The sequence below is a fragment of the Fistularia commersonii genome, chromosome 29, assembly GCF_037954325.1.
Source record: "Fistularia commersonii isolate RoL2024-O1a breed Wild chromosome 29, RoL_Fcom_v1.0, whole genome shotgun sequence".
In the NCBI taxonomy this organism is placed as follows: Eukaryota; Metazoa; Chordata; class Actinopteri; order Syngnathiformes; family Fistulariidae; genus Fistularia; species Fistularia commersonii.
Window position 1 is genome coordinate 8,684,518 of NC_141312.1, and position 27,246 is coordinate 8,711,763.

Below are 27,246 nucleotides of genomic sequence, written 5' to 3' on the forward strand. Positions count from 1 at the left end.
CGGAATTTATAAAACCCACCGGTAATAGTTATGGCAAATATTCTACTGCCTACATAAATAATAAGTATTCATTGGGATACATTGAGTCTCTACGACCTTAAAACACTTTATAGCCTTGACTTTGACATGTTATAGTTTTATTTGTATTTCTTATCCCCCCCTTTTTTTTTACTGTTTATACAATTTCCTACTATTATTTATTATTGTTGTGTTTTACTTGAAACTCTGGCACAACAATTTCCTTCGGGAAAATAATGTTGTTCTTATTCTTATTCTTATTCTTATTCTTATTCTTATTCTTATTTTTATTCTTATTCTTATTCTTATTCTTATTCTTATTCTTATTCTTATTCTTATTCTTATTCTTATTCTTATTCTTATTCTTATTCTTATTCTTATTCTTATTCTTATTCTTATTCTTATTCTTATTCTTAAAGTAGTACTGCAAAAATAATTCAAACAAAAACACATAAAACAAAAAATATATTATGATGTAGAAATGGCATCACAATACATTCCTGAGCAAATGGGCAAAATGGAATTCTTTCAAAACTTAAAGATTTCCCATATGCAGGGTACAAGCTTGACCAGAGATGCAGACTTCATAAGCAAGTATTCTGAGCGTGCAGAAAATATGTCACTAAGTTATCATGGTATTTGCATGTATATAGTCAGACCTCTTTGGAACTTATGCGTCCTATACCGAGTTGTTCACAGTCTCTACCTGTTAGTGATGGGATTAGTGCAGTGAGAAACAGAGAAATCGAAAGCAACTTGCTGCAAGCCTTCTTGGAGGAAACTGAAGTAGGTGGATGACAGGGTGCAGTTTCGACATATGGCTGAGCGTAGGTAGTATCGTATTTCCTTTATACCAGAGCTATTACTATTAGAGCGGGAAGAAAGTGACACTGACTCATAGGATAGGCAGGGGTGCTTTATGGTAAAGGTACTTATAATTCAGTTCAAGTCCTCAAGGTCAGTGTCCTAGGCAATATCAGATTTAATAATAGAGGTAAAAAAAGAAATAGACATTCCTGCACAATCATGTTTTTCAACCCTTTTTTGTCAATTAAACCTTCTTTTTGCATCATGGTGACTCCTTTTCTTATGCTGATAAACCTTAAGAAGGGGCTTTTAGAATTAAATTGGTTTACATGGCCCTTGAAAACAGCTCACGCACCTCAGAGTATGGACACGTTCAATAACTGTCATGTGGTTCAGACAGCTCCCTGGACTTCTTCAGCTTAGTGACACTGATCGAAATCATCCACTCATATTTCTCATCCGTCTTTGCTTATAAATGCAACAGGAGCTCATGTGAAATGAATATGAACAAGTGAATCTGGCTAATAGGGGTATAGGAAAAAGCAGATGGAATTAATTACTGGTAAATGAATTAGGGAAAAAATGGGGGGAAATATAACATAATCTGCAAGAAAATGTGTAGGGGGGCTAAGGAAATATATAATCTATCATGAGACAACTGTCAGTGCTAGAATCAGATCCTGTGAAAAAAAGTAATTTGCATCCCCATTCCATTGATGTTTTCAACCCCTTTCATTGACTCCTCTTGAACAGCACGCCACCTTCAAGGGAACTCACCAAGCCATACCAGACTTCACAAATGGATAACAGAGAGAAGACAGTGAAAAAAAAAAGAGAGCGAGAGAGAGAAACAGAGATTGCATTGCTATTAAGTCATGCTCATTTCGATCCCTATCTTCTCTCGCTGTACATCTCTGCCTCAGTTTCCAGTCTGGCCCTAGCACTCCACTGATTTTTTTCCATAGCCTTGTTTTTTTTACATGCTCTTACTGTGCTTCTACCTCTGATTCACTTGACCGTCCACCTTACCTCCATTTTACTCCTTTCTTATCAAGTGACTGTCCATTGTTGTCTGAGGAGAATGCCTTGAGCTCAGATTGATCTTATCTGTACGCTTCACATTATATTACCAAAGCCATCTCTTCCACTTCTACATTCAACAAATTGTCTTAGTGGTCTAATTTACTGTTTGCGCGAGTCATGTTCGATCAACCCCAAAGGAAGGATCAAACTGAATTCAAAGATCAGTCTTGCTGAGACAAATAATATAAAATAAATAAATAAATAGATAAATAAATAATGATAACAACAACATCAACAATAATAATAATAATGATGAAATAAGTGAATCAAAAACACCGAAAAACAACTTAGTAATATAGTTGCTTCAGTGTCACCTGTCCCTGCTTTGGTTCCGATTATATAACAACATTTTCTATGTTCCAGAATAGGTATTTTTGTAGTTATCCGGTAAACAAACCCTTTAAGTGACAGCAAAAGCCTACGGTGAGTCATTCTACACAAAATGGTTTGGTACGGCTCTCAGTAGTAGCAGCTAGAAGACACAGGTTTTGCCACTTTGGTCTAGGTATTTATTTCATTTCTTGACATATATAAAAATATATTCTATTCTTTCACCATTTCACCATATTCTTGTACTTCTCATATACATTTTCACTCCGAATCTAAGGGTAATTATTATTATTAATTTGCTCGATTTTATTTATTTTTTTAACCTAACCTCTGGTGTTTCTGTATTTTGGCATTCTGATTTGAACATAATATTGTCTTTTTTTTCTTAAGGTGAGGGTTTTCTTTAACTCTGTTAAGCTTGTGCTAGCAACCTAGAGTTTGGGGTAAAAACTGTGTCATGTGTCAGAAAAAGAAATTACTCAAAAATTTCTTAGATAGACATTTCATTATATTTTTTCCCTATTCAAAAATAATTAATCAACCTTTGGATGTATGACTCTGCAAGATATCTGCGAAAAAAAATAAATCACCAGGAGGTTGTGTCTTTTCTGACCTTTAAAATCTGACCTTGGATGAGGCTTTCACGGGAGTGGCCTGTGGGTAAAAGGAATAGACTTGCCATTTAGCAGTACCTTCAATATACCCAAGGTATAGTCTAGAATTCTTGGTCAGGTGTTTTCACATGAATCACTCCTTCATCCTCCATCGGCGAGTCTTTCATGAGTTATAAGGACAGGAGGAGATATCTGTGGAATTACAGCTAGTCTAGATTAAGACAGAGATGGGTGCCCCTGTTAAAAGACAAACTGGCCGAATAAGAATAAGAATAAGAATAAGAATAAGAATAAGAATAAGAATAAGAATAAGAATAAGAATAAGAATAAGAATAAGAATAAGAATAAGAATAAGAATAAGAATAAGAATAAGAACAACTTTATTTATCCCGAACGAAATTGTTGTGCTAGAGTTTCAAGTAAAACATAACAATAATAAATAATAGATGGAAATTGTATAAACAATATAAAAGAAAAAAAAAAAGAAAAAAAAGAAAAGAAATACAAATACAAATAAAACTATAAAGTGTCAAAGTCAAGGCTATAAAGTGTTTTAAGGTCTTAAGAACAAAGATTTGAACGCACGCTTCCTTACATTCGGTCCCTGCTGTTTGTTTTATTTGATATATCTTTTATGTGTACTACAAGGTCTAAAGAAATTCTCAAGCTGGAGAATTAAATTGCCCTGGGAAGTTGCTTTGGTAAAAGCCTCTACAGTATAACACATTAGATTAAGACAGACACAAAACTGTGAAGCTGTGAAACCACAATTAGCTGAGAGAACACACTACACACTCATTATATCTGACCAACAATATTGATTGTAGCCCACAAGCAAGTGCTGTATGTGCCCAAATACAAAGTCAGTTAGCTGTTGCAAACCAAAAGGGATACAGATAACTAAAATTTATAAAACAAACTGATTGATTTTTTTAATTTTTTTTTTAAATTGCGACATATGCAACACATGGGGGATTTGTTATTTGGAAATTCTGTATAGTTCGCCTGTTGGAAGAGCTGAGCACAGCAACTCGCGTTGAAAAATATAATTGTTGCACTTGGATTCCTGCCTGATTTTAATAGGTCTGCAACCACAGTGACTTTCACTATTTATGCAATTATTGTGATTGAACACAAACTATGAGTAAAGTGAAATCCATTTTTACTTACTGCACAGAAGTCAACCTAATTGCTCCCATTTCATCTCTTACTTGTTCAGCTAGTTACAGGCCACTGCAGAGCCGCGATGACGGTGCATCTTTCACTTAAAGAGAGCACACCATTGGCGCAACAGGCAAACACAGTCAGCACTTCATATAGAAATTATTTTAGAGTGCCGGATGCTCTCAAGTCTAGTGCTCTCTCTCAGTCACGATGTTCTATGTTAGTGCATGTGTTATTGTGAACATTGGCTCAATTAAGTTATCACAGGTTTACTGTATTACATTCAGGATGAACATATTATTATAAGATGTTTCAGAACGAGCAGGCAAAGGAAGAACCCCCCCAAAAGGTAAATAAAGATATAGCACTCAATATTTTGGTATGATTGTTGTTGATGTCATTTTCAGAACTCTGTTGCAATGGATTTTATTTCCTCCAAGAAACAGAGTGATATATTTATAAACAGCATATCATGCATTAAGTTATATATATTATAAGCAAAAGTATTAGAGGGACATATCCTCCACACCAAGCTCATACAGTTTGGTTTTATGACTGACTAAATCTTAAGTGGAAATAATGTATGTTTCATAACATAAAAAAATGTCTTCACCAAAAGAAATCCCCAAAATTAGGACGATAGAGTCGGAAGCATGCCGTGGAGCAGGGATTTGGTGATTAGTTGTGATGGATTCTCACACTCTAGGCTGGAGTGTTAGAGTACAATGATCACTGTCTTGTCCTCCCTGTGGCAGCTTGGCATTGCAGTGTATTCAGCACTCATGAATTAATATTGTTCCTCCCGCATCACTCTCTGTCTCCCCTCCATTCTCTTTTCATTCTTCACCCACTCTTTCTTTCTCCAGTGCAGTTTATGTAGTGATGCTCATTATGACTGTTATTATGACAGCCTCCCTTGCACTTACATGCACACAGCTGCCGCTATTATTCTGGTAATTTACAACCTCCTCCACCCACAGAGAGGGAAAAAAGGCACACTTTAGCTGTCGATGGAGGAAGTTTTATGTTCTCTGCAAACTGGAAACAGAGGCACTTCCATGGGGCCTGGCCCACAAAGCAAAACCCAAGCCTCTTCAAGTAGGCCTGCCAAAGTAGGCCTTTTGTTGATGAAACAGACACTAACTTCATTTATTAATTTTGCTTAAGCGCACAAAACACTCACCATAAACCAACATAGATATGAGTTTATCACATGAAATAAATGTTGTTTTTTTTTTTTGTGTGTGTGTGTGTGTGTGTGTGTGTGTGAAAGATTGACTCTTGAATACAAAATGTATAATGACTCATGGAGCACCTAATAATGTAACACTTATATATCACTATCACTTATATATCACTACCTGCTCTTATCATATCCCCTCTCTGATAAATAAACCAGCTAGTTTGCTGTATAATACCTGCTGATATATACGTTTTTTGCCAAATGCAAAATAAATGTGGATGCCCTTTTCAAAGCCCACACTGCAAAAAGGGCAGGAAGAGCATTTGTCTGTGCATCTACAAGAGTGGGAATTCAAGAAGCCTCCCTAATGTTTAATGCTTGGTTTTGTTTGATGGTGTGCATTAATGAGTGAACATAGTGCAAGAGGACTGCATGGCAAAGAACCTCATTCCAGCTGCACGTGCTTTAGTGAACTGCATGGGAGGAAGATGAGAGTGAGCTGTTACATAATCAGCAGCCTGGGAGGAAAGTGTTATAAAGGCAGCACGTGCAAACATGAGTGAATTGGTGCGAAAAATAAAGAAAAAATAAATTAGAAAGTCAGAATTTTGAATCTATGTTCATTTATCTATGTGTGTGTTATTATGAGCTCAGTGGCAAAACTGCTCGTGAAGCACGTACTCTTGTAAGCACATGGCTGCTATTAACACGAGTTTAATAAAGTACAAACAACAGCCATTACAAAATTGCTCTTAGTCAAGCAAGAACTTTAGCTCCTGTTGGACTTCTCCAGGTAATATCCAAGGCTTTTGTCCCCAAGGTACTGTGGGATATCAGATTTGTGTCCAATTGGCACGTTCAAAAATGCATGTTCAGCCTCTTCGCTTGGAAATGAATGTGCCAATCATGAAAAAAAAGTTATTTGAGATGGCAACCTAGTTTTTCATGAATGATAAGCTCCTTACACTGAACAAAATGAGCAGATACTGTTTAATCGTGTCCTAGATCCTAGATAAAGAAAACCATGCCAGGAAAGAACTAGCTTTCTCTATTTATTTAAAAATCATAAATCTTCAGATTTGGTTTTGTCAATGTATATAATACCAAAACAGGGGTCTATTTTAAGCCTGTGTTTATGGACAGTTATTGTGATTGACCTCCACACTGGAATTCTAGGCTCAGTGATATAAGACACATTTATGTTAAAGAACTATACGTCATAATAAAATGACTTGAACATTAATTCTGCCGAAACCGATTTCTTTAAATCCTCCCTATTCCTGCTGATTTATTTGTTGAATCGATAAATTTCTTCAATAAATGCATTATGTCTGTGCAGTAAAAGAATGTTCTGTCAAGCACTTCAATTTCCAGTACTAAGGTGTGATCTTTGCATGCATTACAACCATCTATCAACGATATATAGAGTTGTCATCATGTTGTTTTGGGATTGCGCTCCTCTGTCACCTTTCCTTAAGAAAAGTAACTATCATAACACATATTCTGTGTGTAAAGACCACTTACAGAGGTACTAAAGCACACAGATTTAAAAAAAAAATCAGATTTTCAAGTGAAAAAATAGTAAGGCATTTTACAGTAATACTACTTGGTCAGTTTAAGTTAATTTCTTTAAAATGAGTAAAAGGGCAAAAATCCTTTTCATTTGCTTTGACCTACAAGCCATTTTGTATTTCATGACAAGCCTGATCTCATGTGAGAGTGAAAAAGTATTCCAAGGTTGCAGTGTAATATCATTGCTTTTTAATGCTCATGTTTTCTATTTATCGCTATCTATCGCTCATTACTATTTCTCTCTTCCTCCCGTCTCTGGCCATTTTCCCACCTCTTTCTGTCTCTCCCTTGCCTCTGATCAACCTGACTTCTTTCTTCACTCCTGCTTTATTATCTCACAGGACTACACGTTGACCATGTACTTCCAGCAGGCCTGGAGAGACAAGCGACTGTCCTACTCTGAGATTCCCCTTAATTTGACCCTAGATAACCGGGTGGCCGATCAGCTCTGGGTCCCCGACACCTACTTCCTCAATGACAAGAAGTCGTTTGTGCATGGTGTCACAGTGAAAAACAGAATGATTCGACTGCACCCAGATGGTACTGTGCTCTACGGTCTCAGGTGAGGTTTCCATCTCTTGAAATGGCGATTACGCTACGTTAGATGACATACACACACGGAATGACATGGTATACACATTAACACTCACTGATGAAAAACACTAATCGCAGTCTATCAATATCAATTCAGTGTCCTCACACACCTCTTCTTGGACACATTTTGAAAAGAAAGGAAAACAGAAAGAAGGAAACCACTGAGTTAACACTTGCTGCAATACAACCGGTCTATAATTAAATTCATTGAAGCCAGGTGAAGAAAACAATTGGTGTGAGGCGCAACAGCATCCCAAAATGGACAAACAATGTGATTTAACACTTGATTCAGTATCAGGCTTAAATTTTCTTATATTTTTTCAAGTTGGTCCTTTTAATTGATATATGAGTATTTTCAATATCCTGCAAATGGTGATAAGATAATTATCCAGACAGCCCCTGCCCTACATGAATTGACATACCTACACTCTGCAGCTCTCAAAGTTAACATGATGACAGTGCACTTTTCACCACACACTGATGTCTTGTCCGTTAATTTTGCAAATAGGCCTCTCAGGCCCAAACTCCATAAAAAGTTATTGCACACGATAACATTTTAATGGCTGTTTTGGCAGGCTGGGCTACTTCTGAGGAAGAGAGAAATTACATATTAACAGAAACAACACAGAAAAAAAATGTAATCACTCACATATTGCGCTTTTATAGTGTCCAACATGGTCTAATTTATGATGGCCCAATTCCATAAATGGTTTCATTTTTCAAAGCCACTACTAAGGTGATTGTGGTTAGGGCTGCTTGCAGTTTTTGTATTATGTATTATATTGATTTAAAACAGATTTGCTTGTGACCAGTCTCATTTATGCCAAATATATGAATATTGTCTAAAAATCTAAATGAAGTACTTTGTGAGGGGAATTTGCTTGAAGTTAACTGGTTCCGTCAAACGTTGATAGAATCATACAGAATAGCCAAACAGATACCAGCAGGTTGTGATGGCCATATTGCACTAAAATAGAACACTGTCTGATCATTTAAAATGGAACAGATAACCTTCGTTATTAACTCTATGACTTGGACTTGGTGCATAAAAACCCAATAATAAAAATTCAGAAAAACCCAAACATATATTCATGAGTATTTGGTTATTTGCCTTAGATGGCAGAAGTTGTGACAAAAGTCAGTGCAAAACCAAATGTTACCATGGATGAAGAGGGATTAGATTGAAACTTGGCGAAGAAATCCATCACCCATTACACTCAATATCATGTAAGCAGGATAACCAGATTTTTTTCAAATCCTGAATTGGGTCACGGAAGCCTGTGCACGTCAGTGATGAGGCAACACACACTGGGGTTTGCAGAAAAAAAAACAAAACAAAACAGGAAACCAGTCAAGGAAAGAAACAATGCATAATTGTTTATTTTTGTTAAGTGTGTTTCATTTTTTTAAACATTCATGTTTTCTTTTTTATCTCCAAAAATATATCTGCTTTGTTTACTCCTGTACTACAGTCTGATGGAGGAGATTGATAAATATTTTCATCGGGGTGGTTTTTGGTCAATATACTGTAAATTCTTCATCAATTGTTCTGAAAAAAAAAAGGTGAGAAAGTGGGAAAAAATAAATGTATGAATACCCAAATAAAAAAATCAATGAATATTTCTTGAATAAAATCAGAATATTAGAACAAAACTCTGCTCAAGGGATTTTTTTTTTTTTTTAATTAGATATGCTTCTCATCATAACACAGTATAGAACCATTTATCTGTGCCTAGTTCAGTGTGGAAATGATTCACCATTTGTGTTTTGGGGTATAAACAGCCACAAAAGGTTCAATCTCAAAATAGGGTTGACGTTTTTGTCATAGAAACATAATAAACAATAAACTTTAGTCTTCGTGACATTTGTGCCAACATTTAACAACTACACCAATAGAGATCCGTCTGCTTTAACAAAAAAAGTCCACTAATGAAATCCACATGTAATTTATATGACCAGGGAACTTAATGTAATCACAAAATGAACAAAAGAATAAAGCAAAAGAAAATAATGAACCGTTTTAAATTTTGATGAATTGCTATTATGACACAAAACTGTTAACTGATAGTCGGTGCTGTTGTGTCCAAATTGTGTAAAATTACTTACATCTGTGCATGAAAATATGTTAAAACAGGCAGATGTATTGTTGTAATATAATGACTGAGGTACTTAATTGGACAGTGAATCAAATAGTCCATAGATGCTGATGGAATCCGGACTCAGATTATGTTTGAACACGATATGAATATTCATACATATACTTTCTCATTTTTTCAAACAAACTGCAAATTTAGGTCAGGGATTCATCTTAGTGATCCAAAGGCAACTGGCATTTTTGCTTTCAAAGTCTCGTTTGGATCCATAAGCAAATGAGAGCTGACAAGAAAGACCATGTCTGTATTCAGAGGCAGGTTTTGGTTTAAGGTAGTATATAAGATAGTTGAACGAAGGGCTTGTGTGTTTGTCTGCATCAGACTTATTGGTGTGAGATGGGCTTGGATGTTCTTGATTGAAATGTCAGGAGAAAGGAGAAGTGAATTAAGCCACAAATTGTGTCTGTCTGGCTCCGAATCACAGCGAAACACAAAAAAAGCCTGTTAAAAGAGGGACCTAAGGAAGACTGTATCAGACTAAAAGCATGCTCATTTGAATAAAATGAGTCATTTTAAATCTTATGACGGGCAAAATTATGCATAAATCCTAAGTGCGTGAGCAAAGGTGCAAGCATTAGCTCGGTCTAAATATGTATAAATGGTGGAACCATTACAGGCTATTTGGCTCGGATTTGAACTCAGGTCCTCTTTACCATCCAGACACAGACACTTTGCTAAGAGTGGTAAAAATGAAGAGCCACTGCAAGTGAGGAAACATATGGACCTCTGTTGGCATGGTCAGCAGTGTCCTCAGGTGGTAACCAAGCAACCGTGGACCATAGTAAGACTTACCGAGAAATTCTGCTGCGAATCATTTAATGGATCGGACAAGATGGGGCTTGAGGGAGAGTAAATGCATCACTTAAATCCAGACAGGTACACAATTGGACATTTCTAAACACATAAATTCAGGTTGTGACAGCAATATAACACAAACAGCCAGGCACCAGCATGTATAACCTTCACCTTTCCTACGTAGTCTCCCAAAGATTCTGCCACAGACTCTTGCTCTCGGTTCTACACCAGCGACTCCATCTTCATGCGGTGTTCAGAAAGTTGCCAGGAATTAACAGGTAATTTACCCCTTGGTTAAGCAGTAGCAAACGGCAGAGCCCAGTGACCAGCAGCAAATCCTTCAGAAAGAAATAAATGCTGACAAAGGTGTGCAGGGGGGCAGGACAAAGAAAAGGGGAATACAACTTACCGTCTTATGTTAAAGCAGTTTTTCTGTCATATTCTGGAAGGAAAAAAAACCCTGAAGAATATAGAATATCATGTTAATGCTATTATTCTCCCCTTTGAAGTGTCTTATTGCTATAAAGTGTATTGTCATGAGTCTCCTGTCTTTCTCACCTTTAATGACATGGCCCCATTTTCCTTTCTTCTTCATGTCACCATTTATATCCTTGGGTTTTGTCTTGCTGTTTTCCCTTCATGTCTTGTTTTTAGGTTGGGTTTTTTCCTCTGTGCGAACGTTAAAAAACGATTGGATGACAGTCCACTTTTGGTTAAATCAAACCTTGATGATTGTGAGCAGGGAATTCATTTAAAGGGATAGTGTTTATGTTGAGCATTTTATATAAGGGGACAGAAAATGACTGCCGATTTTCAGGACAGGACCGGAATATTGTTGGGCTTCGAGCAAAAACATATAGTAAATGTGAGACATACACGGTATTTGATATTCATATTACGAGGGTCCATGGAGGATGGTGCTGTGATTTAAGGCAGATGGGTCCAACAAGAGATTTTGCAATGGCCTATTTGATAAAATATCTTACTTGCAACAAGTCAAGAGTTGTGACTGTAATGGGTTGCCATTCATTTCTGACTCAAATATATCCCATTGCGGTTTGTGGATTGCTTTGCAAAGCTATGTCGGACCCCAGTGTGTTACAAACCATCGCTTTTTCTTAAACTGAAGAGCGGCGATAGCTTGGTGAAGTATAAATAGTACGTTTCCAGAGATTCACAAAAATATTTGGAAGGTTACTGAATATACTCTACACACCCAGCATAATAAATGCTAAGCTGACCTAATTGCTAATGCAGCATTATCGCTGAACTGAAAATGTCCCAGTAATACGATAGCTTAAAGATAAAAATATGAAAACCAAAACAAAACAAAATATATCTCTCTTTGTACGATGTATGGTTTTAAAAGGATAAATCCCTGATGAATAACAAATTACCTCAACAAACTTTAACCCAATTTACTGCCTGGTCATTCCATTTTATTCTGACTTGAAATTTGGTGTGAAGCAGAAGCTTAATGTTAAACAAAAAGGGGCAAAATGATAACCTGAGAACTTGATGGAATTGGCCAATTAGAAATGCATTTCACTTTGAACTTTATTCATTTCGATTTGGTCTTTGAATGAACAAATCCATCAAATTGTCTCTTTTAAAGACAGTACGCGTGAGCATACTTGTCCGTTTTATAATGGATGTGGACACGCAAGATTTTTAACCCATACAGGATGCCTCTCTAGAGGCTGTCTGAGTGAATAATGGCCACAACTATTTCTTAAAATAGTTCAATAATTTCACTCAAATTGCAGCCCATAAGTCGCTTTCTGTTGCTCTCTGACTGCCCAAATGTGGATTCTGACATCTTGTCTGTATTAAAGAGTTATAGAGCAAAACAGAAAGGGAGAGTAGAATAGAGAGACGTACAAAAAAAAAAAAAAAAACACAAGGTGATTATCTGTAACACAGAGGACTGGACTCTAGATGAGCTGCTCCTCTGGCACAAATTTATCTATGCTGTCAGGTGTGTTGAGACGATTACCCACAGTGCTGTGCTGCACTGTGGCAACTGCTGCTGTGGGAGTAAAGCTCTCACACAAGATCCAAGACAGGGAAAGAATGGTGGCCTATTAGCCACAGCCACATCCTTACGTTCCCTTCACAAAGTTTGATGGACGATCTTATCTACTGACTCATGGTTGGTCGCTGTTATTATCCTTTCCATACGTATCTTGTGTTTTTTTTTACTGCCGATGTAAAAGCTATTCTGCTGATAAAAAAGTTACTATGGTAGTAATATAGGTGATATATGTATGAAGTATTATATGCTTCTTCTTCTTCTTCTTCTTCTTCTCCTATCGGCTTTTCCCTTCAGAAGTCGCCACAGCAAATCAACCTTTTCCATCTAACCCTATTCTCTGTATCCTCCTCTCTCACACCAATTACCTTCATATCCTCTCTCACTACATCCATAAATCTTCTCTTTGGTCTAGCTCTAGACCTCCTACCTTGCAGCTCCAATTCCAGCATCCTTCTACCGTACATAACCAAACCATCTCAGTCTGGCTTCTCTGACCTTCTCTCCAAAATATCCTCTGATAGACTCATTCCTGATCATATCTGTCCTGGCCACTCCCAAAGAGAACATTAGTATCTTAGCCAGCTAAAAATGAAATATAACTGTGAAATAAAAAGACAATATCAATTTTTGACCATAATTTTTGCAACAAATATGCATAGAAACAATAAATATTTGGACAATAGCAAACATTCAATCAGGTTATGATCTTATGATCTTGGATCTTTCTTATCATCAAGGAAGATCTTGCTGATCTAGTTCATTACTCAATACAGCATTTTGTAGATTCTGTCTTTTTATTACAGTTGTGTGCTTTTGTCTCCTCATAGTATTGTTGTTATTTCCTGTATTGCGGCAAAATATCACTGCTCTGCTCCTCCCAGCTCTGTTATAAAGGTCCAAAAGATGCAACCAAATCTGTTTCCATGTTGCCAATTCATTGTCTCACTGGCAACATGAGGCCCTTCTTACCAAGAGTAGAAAAAAACACAAATTAAATTAATGTATCTCTAAAGACCCAAGAAACTACAGAACATTAACTTGAATATTAATACTTTACACATATATGCACATACTGTAGTTGTGTTGGTTTGACTACATTTGTCTAAAGTTAGGTAATTTTACATTTGATTGGAAATTGTAATATCAAAGAACTTGTACTTACATACAGATTTTCACACACACGTTCACCATACACGGAACATTAGCCTGTGGCAAATATGGATCGCAATAGACCGCTTGGTTTTTATTCCTTTCAATTTTGGAACTCGAGTCTGGCTTTGCTTTTGTGTATATGCACATTTAATACCACCCTCAAGTGGTTTTATCAACTAACTAGCAGGTAATGTGTTTGTGGCTGAGTCCAACAATATGACCCAAATAAAGGGTCCAAATATAAGTGGATATATTCACTCAAACACCTTTAAAGTTAATCTAAGAGCAGTTTCATGGAATAGCGCACTTTTTCATCCATGGAAAAAGCTTGCATTTCTTTTTTTTTTTTTTGTTTGTTTGTTCATTTTTCTTTTCTTTTCGTTTCTTTTTCTCGTATGGTGTAAAGCCTTAAAACCTGATTTGAACACTTTATGCTCAATAACCTAAACCTCACTTAACCCTCCCGAAAAGGAGGTAGCTTTAAGTTAGCCGGCCGTACTGGTGATGCTGCCGAATACCAGTAGGACTTCCCAGTCTGTCTGCTTAAAATAGAGTCAACTCTATTGGATGGATCTCTTTCTTGGGGTCACCAGCCTGCCTGGCCTGCCCACAGGCTGCCTGCCTCAGGGCATAAGCCTGCCCGACTTCCAGAACTCAAGAAGGTCCGCCTGAGGTCAACATTGTGTTTGCCCTTCCCTTCCGGCTATCTTCCTTTAAGCTACTGTCCTAATTTGGCCCTGTAGCTTCTTGTCTAAAAACTTTGCTTTCATGCCTGAAGGCCAAGAGATAGTTGAATTTACAATTCCAGTCATGATTCCCAAAATCAGGAAAAATAGTCATAATATTTTTTGCATAACATTCTTTGAGTTTTTTAAGTGACAGAAAAGTTGCATATTCACCATGCTTAATGGTACAATGAGCTGGTGTTAAATATGAAGTGCAATTTTTGCTCAACACTTGTGACTTTCAATTGGTCCTCCGTAGCTGCCTGAGTGTGCATCGTGTTTTAATGTGTCAACAGCCACTCACAACCTGAGGAATCTATGAAATGTTACTGTTTTATAAAAAAAGAAGATAAAATAGGAAAAAAAAAACCTTGTAGAACCACTGATTGTTCTAGTAACCATTTTTTGAAAGTTCTTATTTCAAGTATTTTTATTGACTTCTGTTCAGTCATTCAAACTGAAAAGAGATGCCTGAACACACAAATAAGTACTTATCTATACAATGATGTGTTATCAATAACACATTATGTCAACATATGTTATCCAGGGTTTCAAATGATCCACTGCATTTATCACAAATTAAATAAATGTTGGTGTGAACCACGAAGGTGAAAAACTCTGCCATTCTCTTTCAGCATACCTGTCTTGAGTGACAATGCTTTTAAAGAGCCATACATGCTCATGAAGCATGCATGTTTCATATCAATTTTTATTTATCCTTTATTAATCCCCGTGGGGAAATTTATTCTAATTATCCCATCATAGATGAACCATGAGCAGTAGGCTCCACCAGCACCAGGAGAGCAGTTAAGGGTTCCGTTTCTTGCTCAACAACACTTCGACACACTAGGCCGACCCAGGAATCGAAACAGGAATGTTTGTACCAAAGACGATTGCTCTACAAAAACATTTTGCGACAACTGCATTTTGAAAGCAGAAACATATGTTGAGGTCACAGGTGTTATAGTTTCCTACAGGAGCAGATTGACAATGATGGCTTTGTAGCAAACACCTGCGTGTTTGCAAGAAATGCCTTCAAAAGGTAACTTGTAGATGGTACTGTAGCATGTGACATTGCTCCACCTACCAAGTGCTGTGAAAAGGACACAGGATTTATTTTTCATTTATTTTCTCTAGCATGCCTTTGAGAGTGTATGGTGCAAGGTTAAAACAGGCTTAATACATTTAAACTAAACCAGCATTACCGAGACAAAACAAATAAAAGAAAATGTTGTAAGCAAAATGATAACGTTAATAAAAAAAAGCATCTCTGTACAGCTTATTTCAATTACATCTGGTGAAAAAGTCAAGATTCAGCAGTTTTATGTCAATGTCCTCATCAAAACATAAATACACAAATTCCCAAATTCTCCATCAAATGACTACAAGTGACATTTTTTCAGGATCACTACCACTGCTGCTTGTATGATGGACCTAAGACGGTATCCACTGGATGAACAAAACTGCACCCTGGAGATAGAGAGCTGTGAGTATTGATTTTTTTTTTTTTTTTTTTTAAATATCTGTTCACCTGTCCGACTGTTTCAGATGCAGGTGGGAGCCCCTTGGCTCCCATCCACAACAGTTTTACAGCTGATAAACAAATTCACTTTTCAAATGCAAAACTTCTTTACTGTGTCTTTACTGAAAGCTGGAGTTCTTTGCTGTCTTCAACAAGACAAACCTTGTCCAACTTTGCATACATTTAATCCCAAAAAGGGTTTAGCCTAAATTTTCAAAATAATCCTTTCCATCCATTTTTTAACATTTCTCTTGGTAAATGAAGAATCAGTGTCAACCTTATTATCAACTTGACCGAGCAAGGTCTAATGCAGATCATTTATTTATTGTTATTTTTATTTGCTTCCAATTAAGATCAATGTAGGATTTAGCAGTATGCAAATATGAACGTAATTCTTTTTTAAAAATACACAGATGTAAAGGGGATTAAAATGCAAACAAAAAATAAATATACCATCGTTTAATGAGACATTCAATACAAATTGAGAAGATAGTGACATTCAAGTTTGCTCACAAAACAAAATAATAAACTTGTTCAAACTTAATTAGGACTAAACATTCTGATATAGCTAATGAGTACTATATAACAACTGCAGTTTAGCAACCAACCTGGAGTTGCTGGCTGCTACTGGTTCACAAATAATTGACAAAGGAGCAAATGTGACCAAATGCAGGGGTCCAAAATGTAAACTTGCTGCCTCAAAAAATGCTTTAGACACCTCAAATAACCAGACCATTCATCATGACATTCTCATGCAGATTTTTTTTTTTCCAAATAAATTGCACAAGTGTGTGTTTTGAATACTACCTGGATAAATATGCAGTGTTTTTGATAAAGACAGGTCCACTGCACATCTACAATCTGTCCCTTGAAGAGTCAAAGTCTATTTGTCTTGCAAAGGCTATTATACCAATTGGATTGTTGTTTCAGAAGCGCAGGAAGGGTGTATTCACTAATCGACGGGAGTATGCTTTACTTCCATCATAATGCATATATGATACTTTGTCTCTCCATTATATACAGTGCGGCATCACATCGATTGTTTACTGGCTACTCATTTCCCATCAAAGCAATTTGTTTGTAGCAATCAGAGCATCAAATTCCAGATGATACTCAACTCTTTGAGATACGATGTTAGTTGTGTCATGAAAAAGAAGTGGTGGAGGAAGTAGTAGTCATAGTAGTAGCAGTATTGATAATATTAATGACAACAATAATGATGATACCAATTATCATTATTATTATTATTATTGTTGTTGTTGAAGTAGTTATATATTATTATTATTATCATTATCATTATTATTATTATTATTATATTAAAGGGCCACTATTTAGATGTTCATATAGCAGTTTCCTCCTATTTGTAAGTAATTGCATTTCTCTTTGCACGACTAATATTTACATGCACCCATCATTATCACATGCTTGTGTAGAATGCAGCACAGAGTTTTATTTGTTTCAGCTGTGTGTCTGCAGCAAGTGAAAACTCAATGTCTCTCCAGCACTACCTAAGACCTGGTAAACCCAGTCTTGGGTAGTGTATTGACAAATTCTGAAAAGTTATTCATCATCTTGTAGGGGGCCAGTTTATCTAGTACTCTCATCCTAACCTTGGAAAATGAATGCCCCAATGAAGACAGTGTTGCTACACCTGAGCAAGATATTTTAGCTGCCAACTTATCAATTTCATTTAGGCTGGTGTCATAATGGTGTCCATCAATCTCAGATACCGGATAAGAGGCAAAACCTGTGTGCACGATATGCACAACAACGGCATTCCAAGAGACCAACCGCCATCTTTCCTGTTTTTCTAATTCCAGCACTAATTTTTCACAGTTGTCATTTTGATTGGCACATTTTCTCTAAATCATAAAGCTGCCTTCATTTCCCACACAAAGGTAATTAAACTTTCTGACCGCACAAAGGGCTTGAAAAATATCGTGCTGAAACCCATTATTTTTATTCTGACAGTAAAACATATCAAACGATGATTTCAATGGTTCAGTTGTGTTTCAAAGAAATACTTGTAGCACTTGTTTTTCAACAGCATTTGATGATTCAACTGGTTCAATGATATCAATTTATTCTCAATTGGTAAGTTATTTTTCTCAAATCTGACCATCTGCAATATCTTATTTTTAATAAGCCACCTTGCCACCTTGATCACTGGACAGCTGGCTCAAAATGCCTCAAAATGCTTATATAGAATTTAGCTTTTTTTTTTTTTTTTTTTTTTTTTTTTTTTTACCATTTTCTTACATTTTCTGTAGCAGCATGGGAAATTAAATTATTTACATTATATTGTCACCTGCTATTACTCTGCTCGGCTATAACTTGCACATAACTACAATGGATACATGTATATTAGATAGGATAAAATGTAATTACCCTAATGGGTTATTTTTAGCAGATATATGAAAAAGAAGCATACAAACACCATGTTCTTGTTTATGCTTCTCACATGACTGCTCAGAAGGATCTGTGACCACATTATTCTCATGTCTCTGAAATATATGGGTCAGTGCAGTCTGAAAAATAATAGCCATATGCTTTCTCCACACTCAGTATTACTGTTTAGAAAGGCCTGCGGTGAAAATGCCTTTTTTGATTTCCCCAGTGGTTTAAATGCTTTTCCACAGTTTTTGTCCTAGGAGTTGCAATATCAAGTGGTCATGATAGAAAACATGGATTTCCTAACGGTCAAATAAACATCTCAAAACACAAGTCATTGTGATCAGTAGTTTTTTTAGTCTCTCAAAAGCAGAATCCACAACTTGTTCGAGTGTAGTTTAATTTAATTTTGTCCTTGCACAGGATGTACAGTATTTCACCCATTTATAAGAAAAGTAGAAACAGTTTCATTCTGCCCCATGTTTTTCCACCAATTGGAATAATATATCGAAAAAGCACATTTAATTGAAAAGAATAGAAATTGGCAAAAGGCATGGCATTGATAATTTCAAGATCCATTACTTTAGAGAAAGAGAGGGCGATAGAGATTAGAGATTATACATGTACACTCACACACACACACACACACACACACACACACACACACACACACACACACATACAAACACACACACACACACACTATATTCAGTGTATTCCTCTTTTCTGTCAAGTAGCTGGAAATGATACCAAATATTCTTAATTTGTGCCACTGAGTAATAATCTTTACTACATTAGATTTAAGGTCTAGAAACCAAGCATACTTTCCTCCACATTGACCTTGTCTCAATTAGCTTGAGACATTATTATATTGTTGACCTTGTTTTGAGTGCAAATACATAATCATGCAATTAAAAAGCCACTTATGACAAGAGGCAATATCTTAGGTAATTTGGAATATGAAATGCAGCCTCCCTATTTTTCCTCTCAGAGATTTGTATATTTTATGTTGTAATTATCTAAACGCTATTGTCAAAATAATCTCAACAGAATTTCTATAATGTTGCACCCAATAATGTATAAGTCTCATAGCAAGTACTTTCATGACATAGAAAAGGCTGGTTGACGACAATTTCTGAAGTACTAAAAATTATCCATCATGGCAGCACTGGTTGTTTTCCCACTGAGTTCACAAATTAATCAACCACATTTCCCAAGATAAAATTAAATGCATATAAGAGAAGCGGATAAAGCACACATAACATTTTGGTGGCACCGGACAGTTGTGACCAAAGAAACTGTCAACTGGTCACCTTTGAAATATTAAGCTCATCATCCCTCATTTGGGATCATTGCAGAAGGCGGTGTTTTACATGACCATATTTGCATATATTTGTTCTATAATTCTAAATTTGCAATACTCAAATTTTAAATTGACTGGCGACCAGTCCTGGGTCTACCCTGCCTCTGGCCCAATGACAGCTGGGATAGGCTCCAGCATCACCTGTGACCCTTCGTGTAGGATAAGAGGTAGATGGATGAATGCATAAGGATCGTATGGATGACTGCTCTATGTAGGAACAGAGATAATGGTACGTTCACTGACTGGAGCTAAACCTTGCTCTCCATGGGGACTTTGACAGCGATGGATAATTATTTGTCAATAAGATGAGTGCATGCATATTTTTCACTGGCAACTTTCACCTGTTACACACATTAATTATCACATTAAACTTTGTTTCAGCACAATTAATTTTGGCTGTTTGCTTTTTTTCTAGTCTGGGAAATTAGCATATAAGACAATTGTAGAGGTCAGGGGTTGCTTCTTCATCTCGTTTATGTAATATAAATGTATGAGACCAATCCAGAGTAGTTTTTATGTATTTATTTATTTCTAAACTGTAAGAAATAGAGAATCATAAGCATGTAATGTAAGTTCAATTGCCTGCTCAATTCTAACCTTGCACTAGTTGTTGTTTGCAGCCAAGTGCTCTTTTATGAAGTCAGCTCATTGCTGAAAGAAGATCCCATGACATTCTTTTTGTCAATCAAATCTTGACTCACTAGTTGTGAGTCTTGCTGTGGCTGAGGAGTCCAGTCCTTGATTCACACTGTCTGCCGCAGTCAGGGGAAGTTAATCCACCATCTGGGATTGTAGATATAGTGCTGGTTTCATGTCTCCTTGTACGTTTCTTCATCCGTCTATTAGTTCGATCCTCTTCAAGTTTGTGCACACCCTGTTGGCAGAGCCTCTGCCAGGTGGAGTGCTGGGTGGTGGCCTCCTCCAGCTGGGTTGGTTTCAGGCTGTGCTTCTTCATCAGGATTTTCAGTTGGTCCTTGTATCGCCTTTTCTGGCCACCAGCAGAGGGGCGGCCAAGATAGCTGGCTGTAGAGAACATGGCAAACCCAGCAAAGCTGGTGCTGGCCGACTGTGGCCTCGATACTGACGCAATTGGTCTTGCAGAGTTTCTCTGTGTGGGGGACGTGACCCCTCCAGGATATACCCAGACTGCATTTTAGGCATCTGATGTGGAATGCCTCCAGTATCCTTATGTTTCGTGTGTACAGTGTCCATGTTTCACAAGGACTACTGCCAGATAAACAGACACTTTAGTGTGGGGGTTTAAGGTGTTTGTTCTGATAGACCCTATGTCTGAGTCGCCCAAAAGAAGATGATGCTTGCCTGAGCCGGTTTTGAATCGCCTCCTCCATGCTGCAGTCGCTGGAGAGGAAGCTACCGAGGTATTTAAAAGGTTGTGTAATTGCAAGAGGCTGGTCTGAGATGGTGAAGGTTGGTGGGTGAGGTGGGAGAGTAGCTGCCCACTGGCACACTACCTCAGTCTTTGCTACATTTACAGAGATCCAGTCTGCCAGAGGCACTTGCAGCAGCTGTGAGTACAGCTTGAAATTCTTCTGGTGAGAGGGCCACAACTGCACAGTCGTCTCCATAATGTAGCTTGGCAATGTGTTCAGAGGTCATTTCTGTGACAGCCTGAAGACTTCTAATGTTAAAAAGTTCACCGTTATCCCACTGTCCTTGATTTTTTTCGTGTAGCAGCAGTGTCACAGACAGCAGGAAGATATTAAAAAGTACTTGAGCAAGGACACATTCCTGACGCACACCAGTACAGACCCTAAAAGGGGCAGATCCCTGCCCTCTTCCTGTTCCCTGTTGATGGTGTCAACACCCTTTGATAGGTCAATGAATGCCATAAAAAGGTCCTGGTTTTGTTCTCTGCACTTCCGAAGTTGTCTTGCTGTAAAGTGTCCACATTGCTTCTGTTCCATCTGAAACTACACTGTGGTTCAGGTAACAGCTGTTTCGCGATGCTATCCCCCATTCTGTGCAGCATGACTTTGGCCAGGACTTTGCTGGCAACCGCAAGTAGTGAAATGCCACGGCTGTTGCCACAGATGGACTTATCTCCTTTGCCATTGTAGATAATGATGATGTTTGCATCCTTCCACTGTTAAGGGACTGTTCCTTGCTGCCAGACGTCTGCAATAAAGTGTGCGAGTGCAGAGGTGGCCTCCATATTTGAGGAGCTCTGCAGGGATAAAATCAGGGCGAGGGACCTTGTTGTTCTTCAACGATCTTACTGCATGTCTAACCTCCTCAAAGGTTGGTGGGAGATCAAGGTCTTTAATAGTTGGATGGTCAGGTAACTCATCCAACACTTTTAGAAGGCAAGGAAAGTCTGATTCACACTTCTGGCCTTTGCATTAATCAAACTTGATATATAAGGATTTCATCTATTATTGCCAAAGAAAACAGTGTCCCTCTGCATTTCATCAGTGGCGACCCGCTTGGCATCTCTATAATGCATGTGTATGCCAGAGCTTACACGTGTGTAATAGTCCAGACAAGATTTTACATCCAAGCATGGAAATCGTATTCCTTACATTATTTAGCAAGGTTAATGTGTGGGTACGCGGGGCTACTCTGACTGGGGGGCTGTGATATAAATGATGCAATAGTTGTGTCACTAGATGTCATCATATCTAAGTGCCATTCTAATAAATCACTATCAGTGAAGGGTCACTTATGAAACCTTAAATACTACAATGGAGCACATTTGGTTTGATGATTGATAATGCCAGTTGAGATGTTAATTTGTGATTAGTTGGTCAAATTAGATAACTGATGATGACTACCAATGTCGATCGCAGAATTGAACATATGCTGTGAGTTCGGATGCTTGCTAAAAGTGAGTTAGCAAAAAGAGACAGGCTAAACTCAAACTAGCATACTGTCAAGGCAAGTCGAATTTTATTTAGACCGCGCAGAATCACAACCCAGTTGGCTCCTGGCACTTTATATTTAAAGCAGGTCTGGACCAAACAAAATTATTTACAGAAACCCATCATTCACCCACACGTGAGCATTTGGCGACATTGGCAATAAAAAAAACTGCCCGTCATTGGGCAGAAAACTTGGTCTGATCCAAGCTCAATATGGGGAACCTTCTGTCTCGATCATTCGTTTTAGAAAGAGTGAGATAGAGAGACAGAGGGATAGGATAGAGAGCAAGAATGTGATAGAAACAGGGGTGACTATATCAAAAGGACTCCTATCTGTTTTTTCGGGCACTGAGATGAGTGGCAATTTCTTGTAGTTGCAGCAGTATTGCACTGAACAATCCTTTCATCACTATTATTCAAAGTAACTGATGGGAACAATCGCCCAGATGCGTGAATGAGAGTGAATGGTTGTCTGTTTATATGGTCCTGACGACCAGTCCAGGGTGTACCTTACCCCTAGCCTGATGGCAGCTGCTAAAGTCTCCAGCAAGATATTTTAGTCATTCCCCACTATGTTTAAGCATGTTTTTTATGTTGCACTTGGTATATAACAATAGTGTGACCCAACAGTGCCACCCACTGACCAACACGTTAACACCTTTGAGGGCTACGTAGAGTTGAGGTGGAAAATTCATTTTCAATCAATTTACCTGTCAGCTGCAAACTAATGTGATTATTCTATAACAAAAGTTTCAATGTGTATTTTTTTTTTTTTTTGTTTTTTTTCAAAAAGTCCTATTTCAATGTAATAATTCAATGTCTTAAGTACATTCAGATTTCCCTGTGTAAATCTTCACAATGAAGTATAAAAAGAAAGAGGGAGAGCTATCTGTCATTTTGTCACATTCAGTTATATAATACAAACAACATTAAATTGGCCACTTCATTTAACCCTTCATGGATGAATAGTGCTTAGTGTCTTGCTCAGCAACACACTCAAATCCTAGGGGAAGCTTGGGAATTGAACCAAGAATTTTGAGTGCCAGGACAATTGCTGTTACCAGCTAAGGCACACCGCCCCTTATAAAGGTAGGAAATTTATCCTTGCGATTTCAATAATAATCCCAGTCAAATAATTTTAGTATTGAATTGTTCTCTCCTCTGATGCTATCATCAACAATATTATTTATTTTTGTCCCGCAAGCAAATCTAGACTTAATAGTACGGAAAGGCCTTTTGAGCTGGTTTAGAATACATATTGTCAAATCCCTCAGAAATTGTGTGTGTGTGTGTGTGTGTGTGTGTGTGTGTGTGTGTTTATGTTTGTTCAGAGTCTCTAATGGCAGTATTTTTTTTCACATGATTGGGACTATCCATCCTTTCGGGAACAAATGCAAGTCAATCACATACTTCTAAAAGAAAAAGAGCATGTTCTAAATGAAAAACTAAGATTGTGTGATTCCTTTTTGTCGAGATCCAACTTCAATCGAGATCCATGTTTGTGTGATACCCTCCATCCAGCTGCACAAAGCAATTTTGAAAATGAGAATAATTAAATTCACTCTGTGTTTGAAACAAAAGAGTGAGACATGCTCATAGGATGCTGTCCCAGTGTACCACCTACTTTGGAGTCACAAGCATTTAGAAGAACCGACCACCTCCAGTAGCTGTGCTGGATATGGAATTTGTTTCAGAAACAATTTACAAAAACAGAAATAATAACCAAGTCTAATTGTTTAATGAATTATATATTTTTAATACAACGTTCAGGACAGTTTGAAACCCACCACATTAAAACTGAGCATTGCTATAGTATTCCTCCAGGAATTATTATTATTTATTATCATTATTATTATTTATTATTATTATTATTATTATTATTATTATCATTGTTGTTGTTGTTGTTGTTGTTATTACTGTATTTATTGTTATAATTATTATTTACTACTATTATTATTGCGTATTTCAATAGAATTTTCAACAAGTAAATTCTGTGTTCTTTCTTTGTACAATAACTGAACCTATTTATTCATTTCAGTTTCTTGACTCTCCTCAAAGTAGAGATTCAATCAACATTCAAAAAGTAGCCTTTTTAAGGAACTGTTCGAGATGGATAGATGGATGGATAGGTGGATCTATATATTGTCACATTTTAATCGGTGTTCTTAAGATGTGGTGATGGTTTAATGTGACTGACCAAGGTATTTTGTTCATGAAACTAAGGTATACATTGAAAGTGATGGATTCCATGAAGCACCCGATTATATTTTCGAGGAGAGGAATTATTGGCGTTGGAGTGTGAGGGTATTGAAAGCAAACTTGGAAGAATCTTCTTTAATAATTCATTGCAACTAAATAGGTCACTCAAGTATTAATTAAGTCGAGTGGGGTATGGATGAGGGAGAGGAAGGAAGTAGAGTGAGAGACACAAAGTACTTGTGAAAGAACTAACCAATTAATGACTGTGGGGGATGAGAGAGAGGTAGATGTTCACATTGAAAATGCGAGGGGAACTGAAATGGAAAAGAAGAAAATGGAAAGATTGGTGAAGGGATGGAAGGAGGGGGAGCTATAAATGTCAGCAGTTTAAGAAATAATTAGGGAAATACTGAGGCAGTTCCTTGTAAATGTCCCATCAAACTATCATCCAGGTGATCCAGCCAAGCCCTCTTGTGAGCACCAGTCTGCTTTTCCTGTTTCTAATTCTCCCCACTATCAATATATTAAATAAATGACTTGTCACACTCAAACCAATGTAAAGAGATGTTGCTCCCATGCGTGTAACAATAAATGCTTAGATATTTCCTTATTTTTTAAGATTCTGAAACTACTTTTCCTTTTTTCGTTCTTGGAACTTTTGGTATCGCACAAGACAAGTGATAGACTGTTTTACCAGTTTCACCTTGCAAAACAGGTTGATTATCTCAAAGCAGCAAAGTGTTTTTCAAATATTGTCCTTCACCCCCACAAATTGCACCTCAACACATTCATTGCAACAAGCTATGAGAACATTGTGGTAATAGCCAATTTAGGTTGCTAAGTAGAAGATGAAGGATCATTATTGTGTCATGAGTAATGAAGTAGCACTGTGTCCCTGAATGGGATTACTTGGCGTTTTTGCCTCTTATTTGCAAATAGACCTCAAGTAATACCCTTTGGCAATGGCATGCTACCTGTAAGCTGGTTTAAAATAAAATATGGAGACATACCTTCTGCATTACAACAGACAGCATTTTGCAGATTATTCAACTTGTGTAGTCGAATAGCAATCCCCCCATTTTATTGCTGCTTTTCTTTAGTTCTTGTCTTCTGCTCTAACTGTAGTTACTTAATGATTTATTGCCTATATAGCGGGCCACTTTGCAGTCCATGTCCTGCTGTTTAGGCCAAAATGAGAGCAAAAGAAGGACTGGCTTTTTCAGATTAATATTAATAGACTTCTTTCTACCATTCTATTGGATTTTAGTGATGAAAAGAGTTTCCAAGCTTGGTTATTTAATCAGTTCTGCACTAGATGTTAATAATTCATAGGACATCAGAGAAAACACATTATGGACTTATTGTATAAGTTCCACATTTAGGGGTGCCCTAAGCTCCTATATGTAATGTATGGTCAACATATATGTTTTTTTGTATTTTATAGTTACAGGGCTTTTTCAGATGAGATTACACCAATAAAACATCAGTGTCTGCCTTGCCAAAGGAACTGTAAAGACATGGTTTGAACAATGGTGCCTCTGAGAAGTTGCTCTGTTCAATTTTGTATGCTGCTGAATGTGCCTAGTGAGGGTTTCTTATACAATTTTTTTTTTTTTTCTTTTCATTACAATGATTGTTACAACTGAAACATTCATGCGTACATTTAGATGTTTATTTGTCAAACCCATTCCAAACACAATGTATTAATGCATTAATGCATTAATCTTACAAATATGACTTCTTGTAGAAGTCCGTCAGGTCTACCTTCTATTTTAGTCTTGTAAGTGTTACCTTTTCTCCATAGGTAACCCCCTCTCCGCTTATACAACAAGGACTGGATCTGCTTAGTTGGATGTAAAATGTGACAAATGCTCGCCTAATTCTGCTAAGTGATTGCTCAACTGGAAACCATGGAAATCCAGATGGCACATGATTATGAACATATATGCAGGCTATTAACGGTCCTCCGTAATTCCCGTGTTTTGTATTCAATCTCAGATGGTTACACTACTGATGACATTGAGTTCTACTGGCGTGGAGAAGACAACGCTGTCACAGGGGTGGACAAGATTGAACTGCCTCAGTTCTCCATTGTGGACCACAAGCTCATCTCAAAGAATGTTGTTTTCTCCACAGGTGATGTTCAGACTTGCATGAATTATACCAGTTATAAGAGAAAGTAAGATATTGTTGTTTTTCACTCTTTTTATACAAAGAACTGTCCATACTACTTTAAACTCAGTGCAGTTATATGTTTGAAATAACATTCATATTTCTTAATTTCTTGGTACTTTTTACGTTTGCAATGCTTAAGCTAATTATGTGCATTTATAAAAGTAATTTTATTGTAATAGTAGCACAAATTTGGAAGGGAAATGGTACCAATTTCTATTCAGTAAGCCCTAAATCAGACAGACTGTCCAATTTTATCAGTGTCCCCTGCAGACAGAAAGCATTGTAACTTATGTAAATAAACAAGCAATTAAGATGGTCTGACAGAATTAAAAAATATATATCTCTAGATTTTTCATTTCTAAGGAACTATAAGTGAGAGTATAACAATTCAAAGAAGGTTGCTGGTACAGAAAATTATTACAAACACCTAATTACCTCTGATGTGTGTATTCGAGTACCCTACATAATTTACGAAGATACAAAACTTATCCT

The 27,246-nt window shown here is 37.1% G+C and overlaps 1 protein-coding gene across 1 annotated transcript in view; it reads left to right on the forward strand.

Moving 5' to 3' along the window:
* The window catches only part of gabrb2b (gamma-aminobutyric acid type A receptor subunit beta2b), a 52,136-nt gene that overhangs the window by 17,713 nt on the left and 7,177 nt on the right, over positions 1-27,246 (forward strand). Inside the window, exons 4-6 of the mRNA XM_086176727.1 lie at positions 7,113-7,333; positions 15,629-15,711; positions 26,578-26,715. Coding sequence (XP_086032853.1) covers positions 7,113-7,333; positions 15,629-15,711; positions 26,578-26,715 — 442 coding nt within the window. The remainder of the gene's footprint in view (positions 1-7,112; positions 7,334-15,628; positions 15,712-26,577; positions 26,716-27,246) is intronic.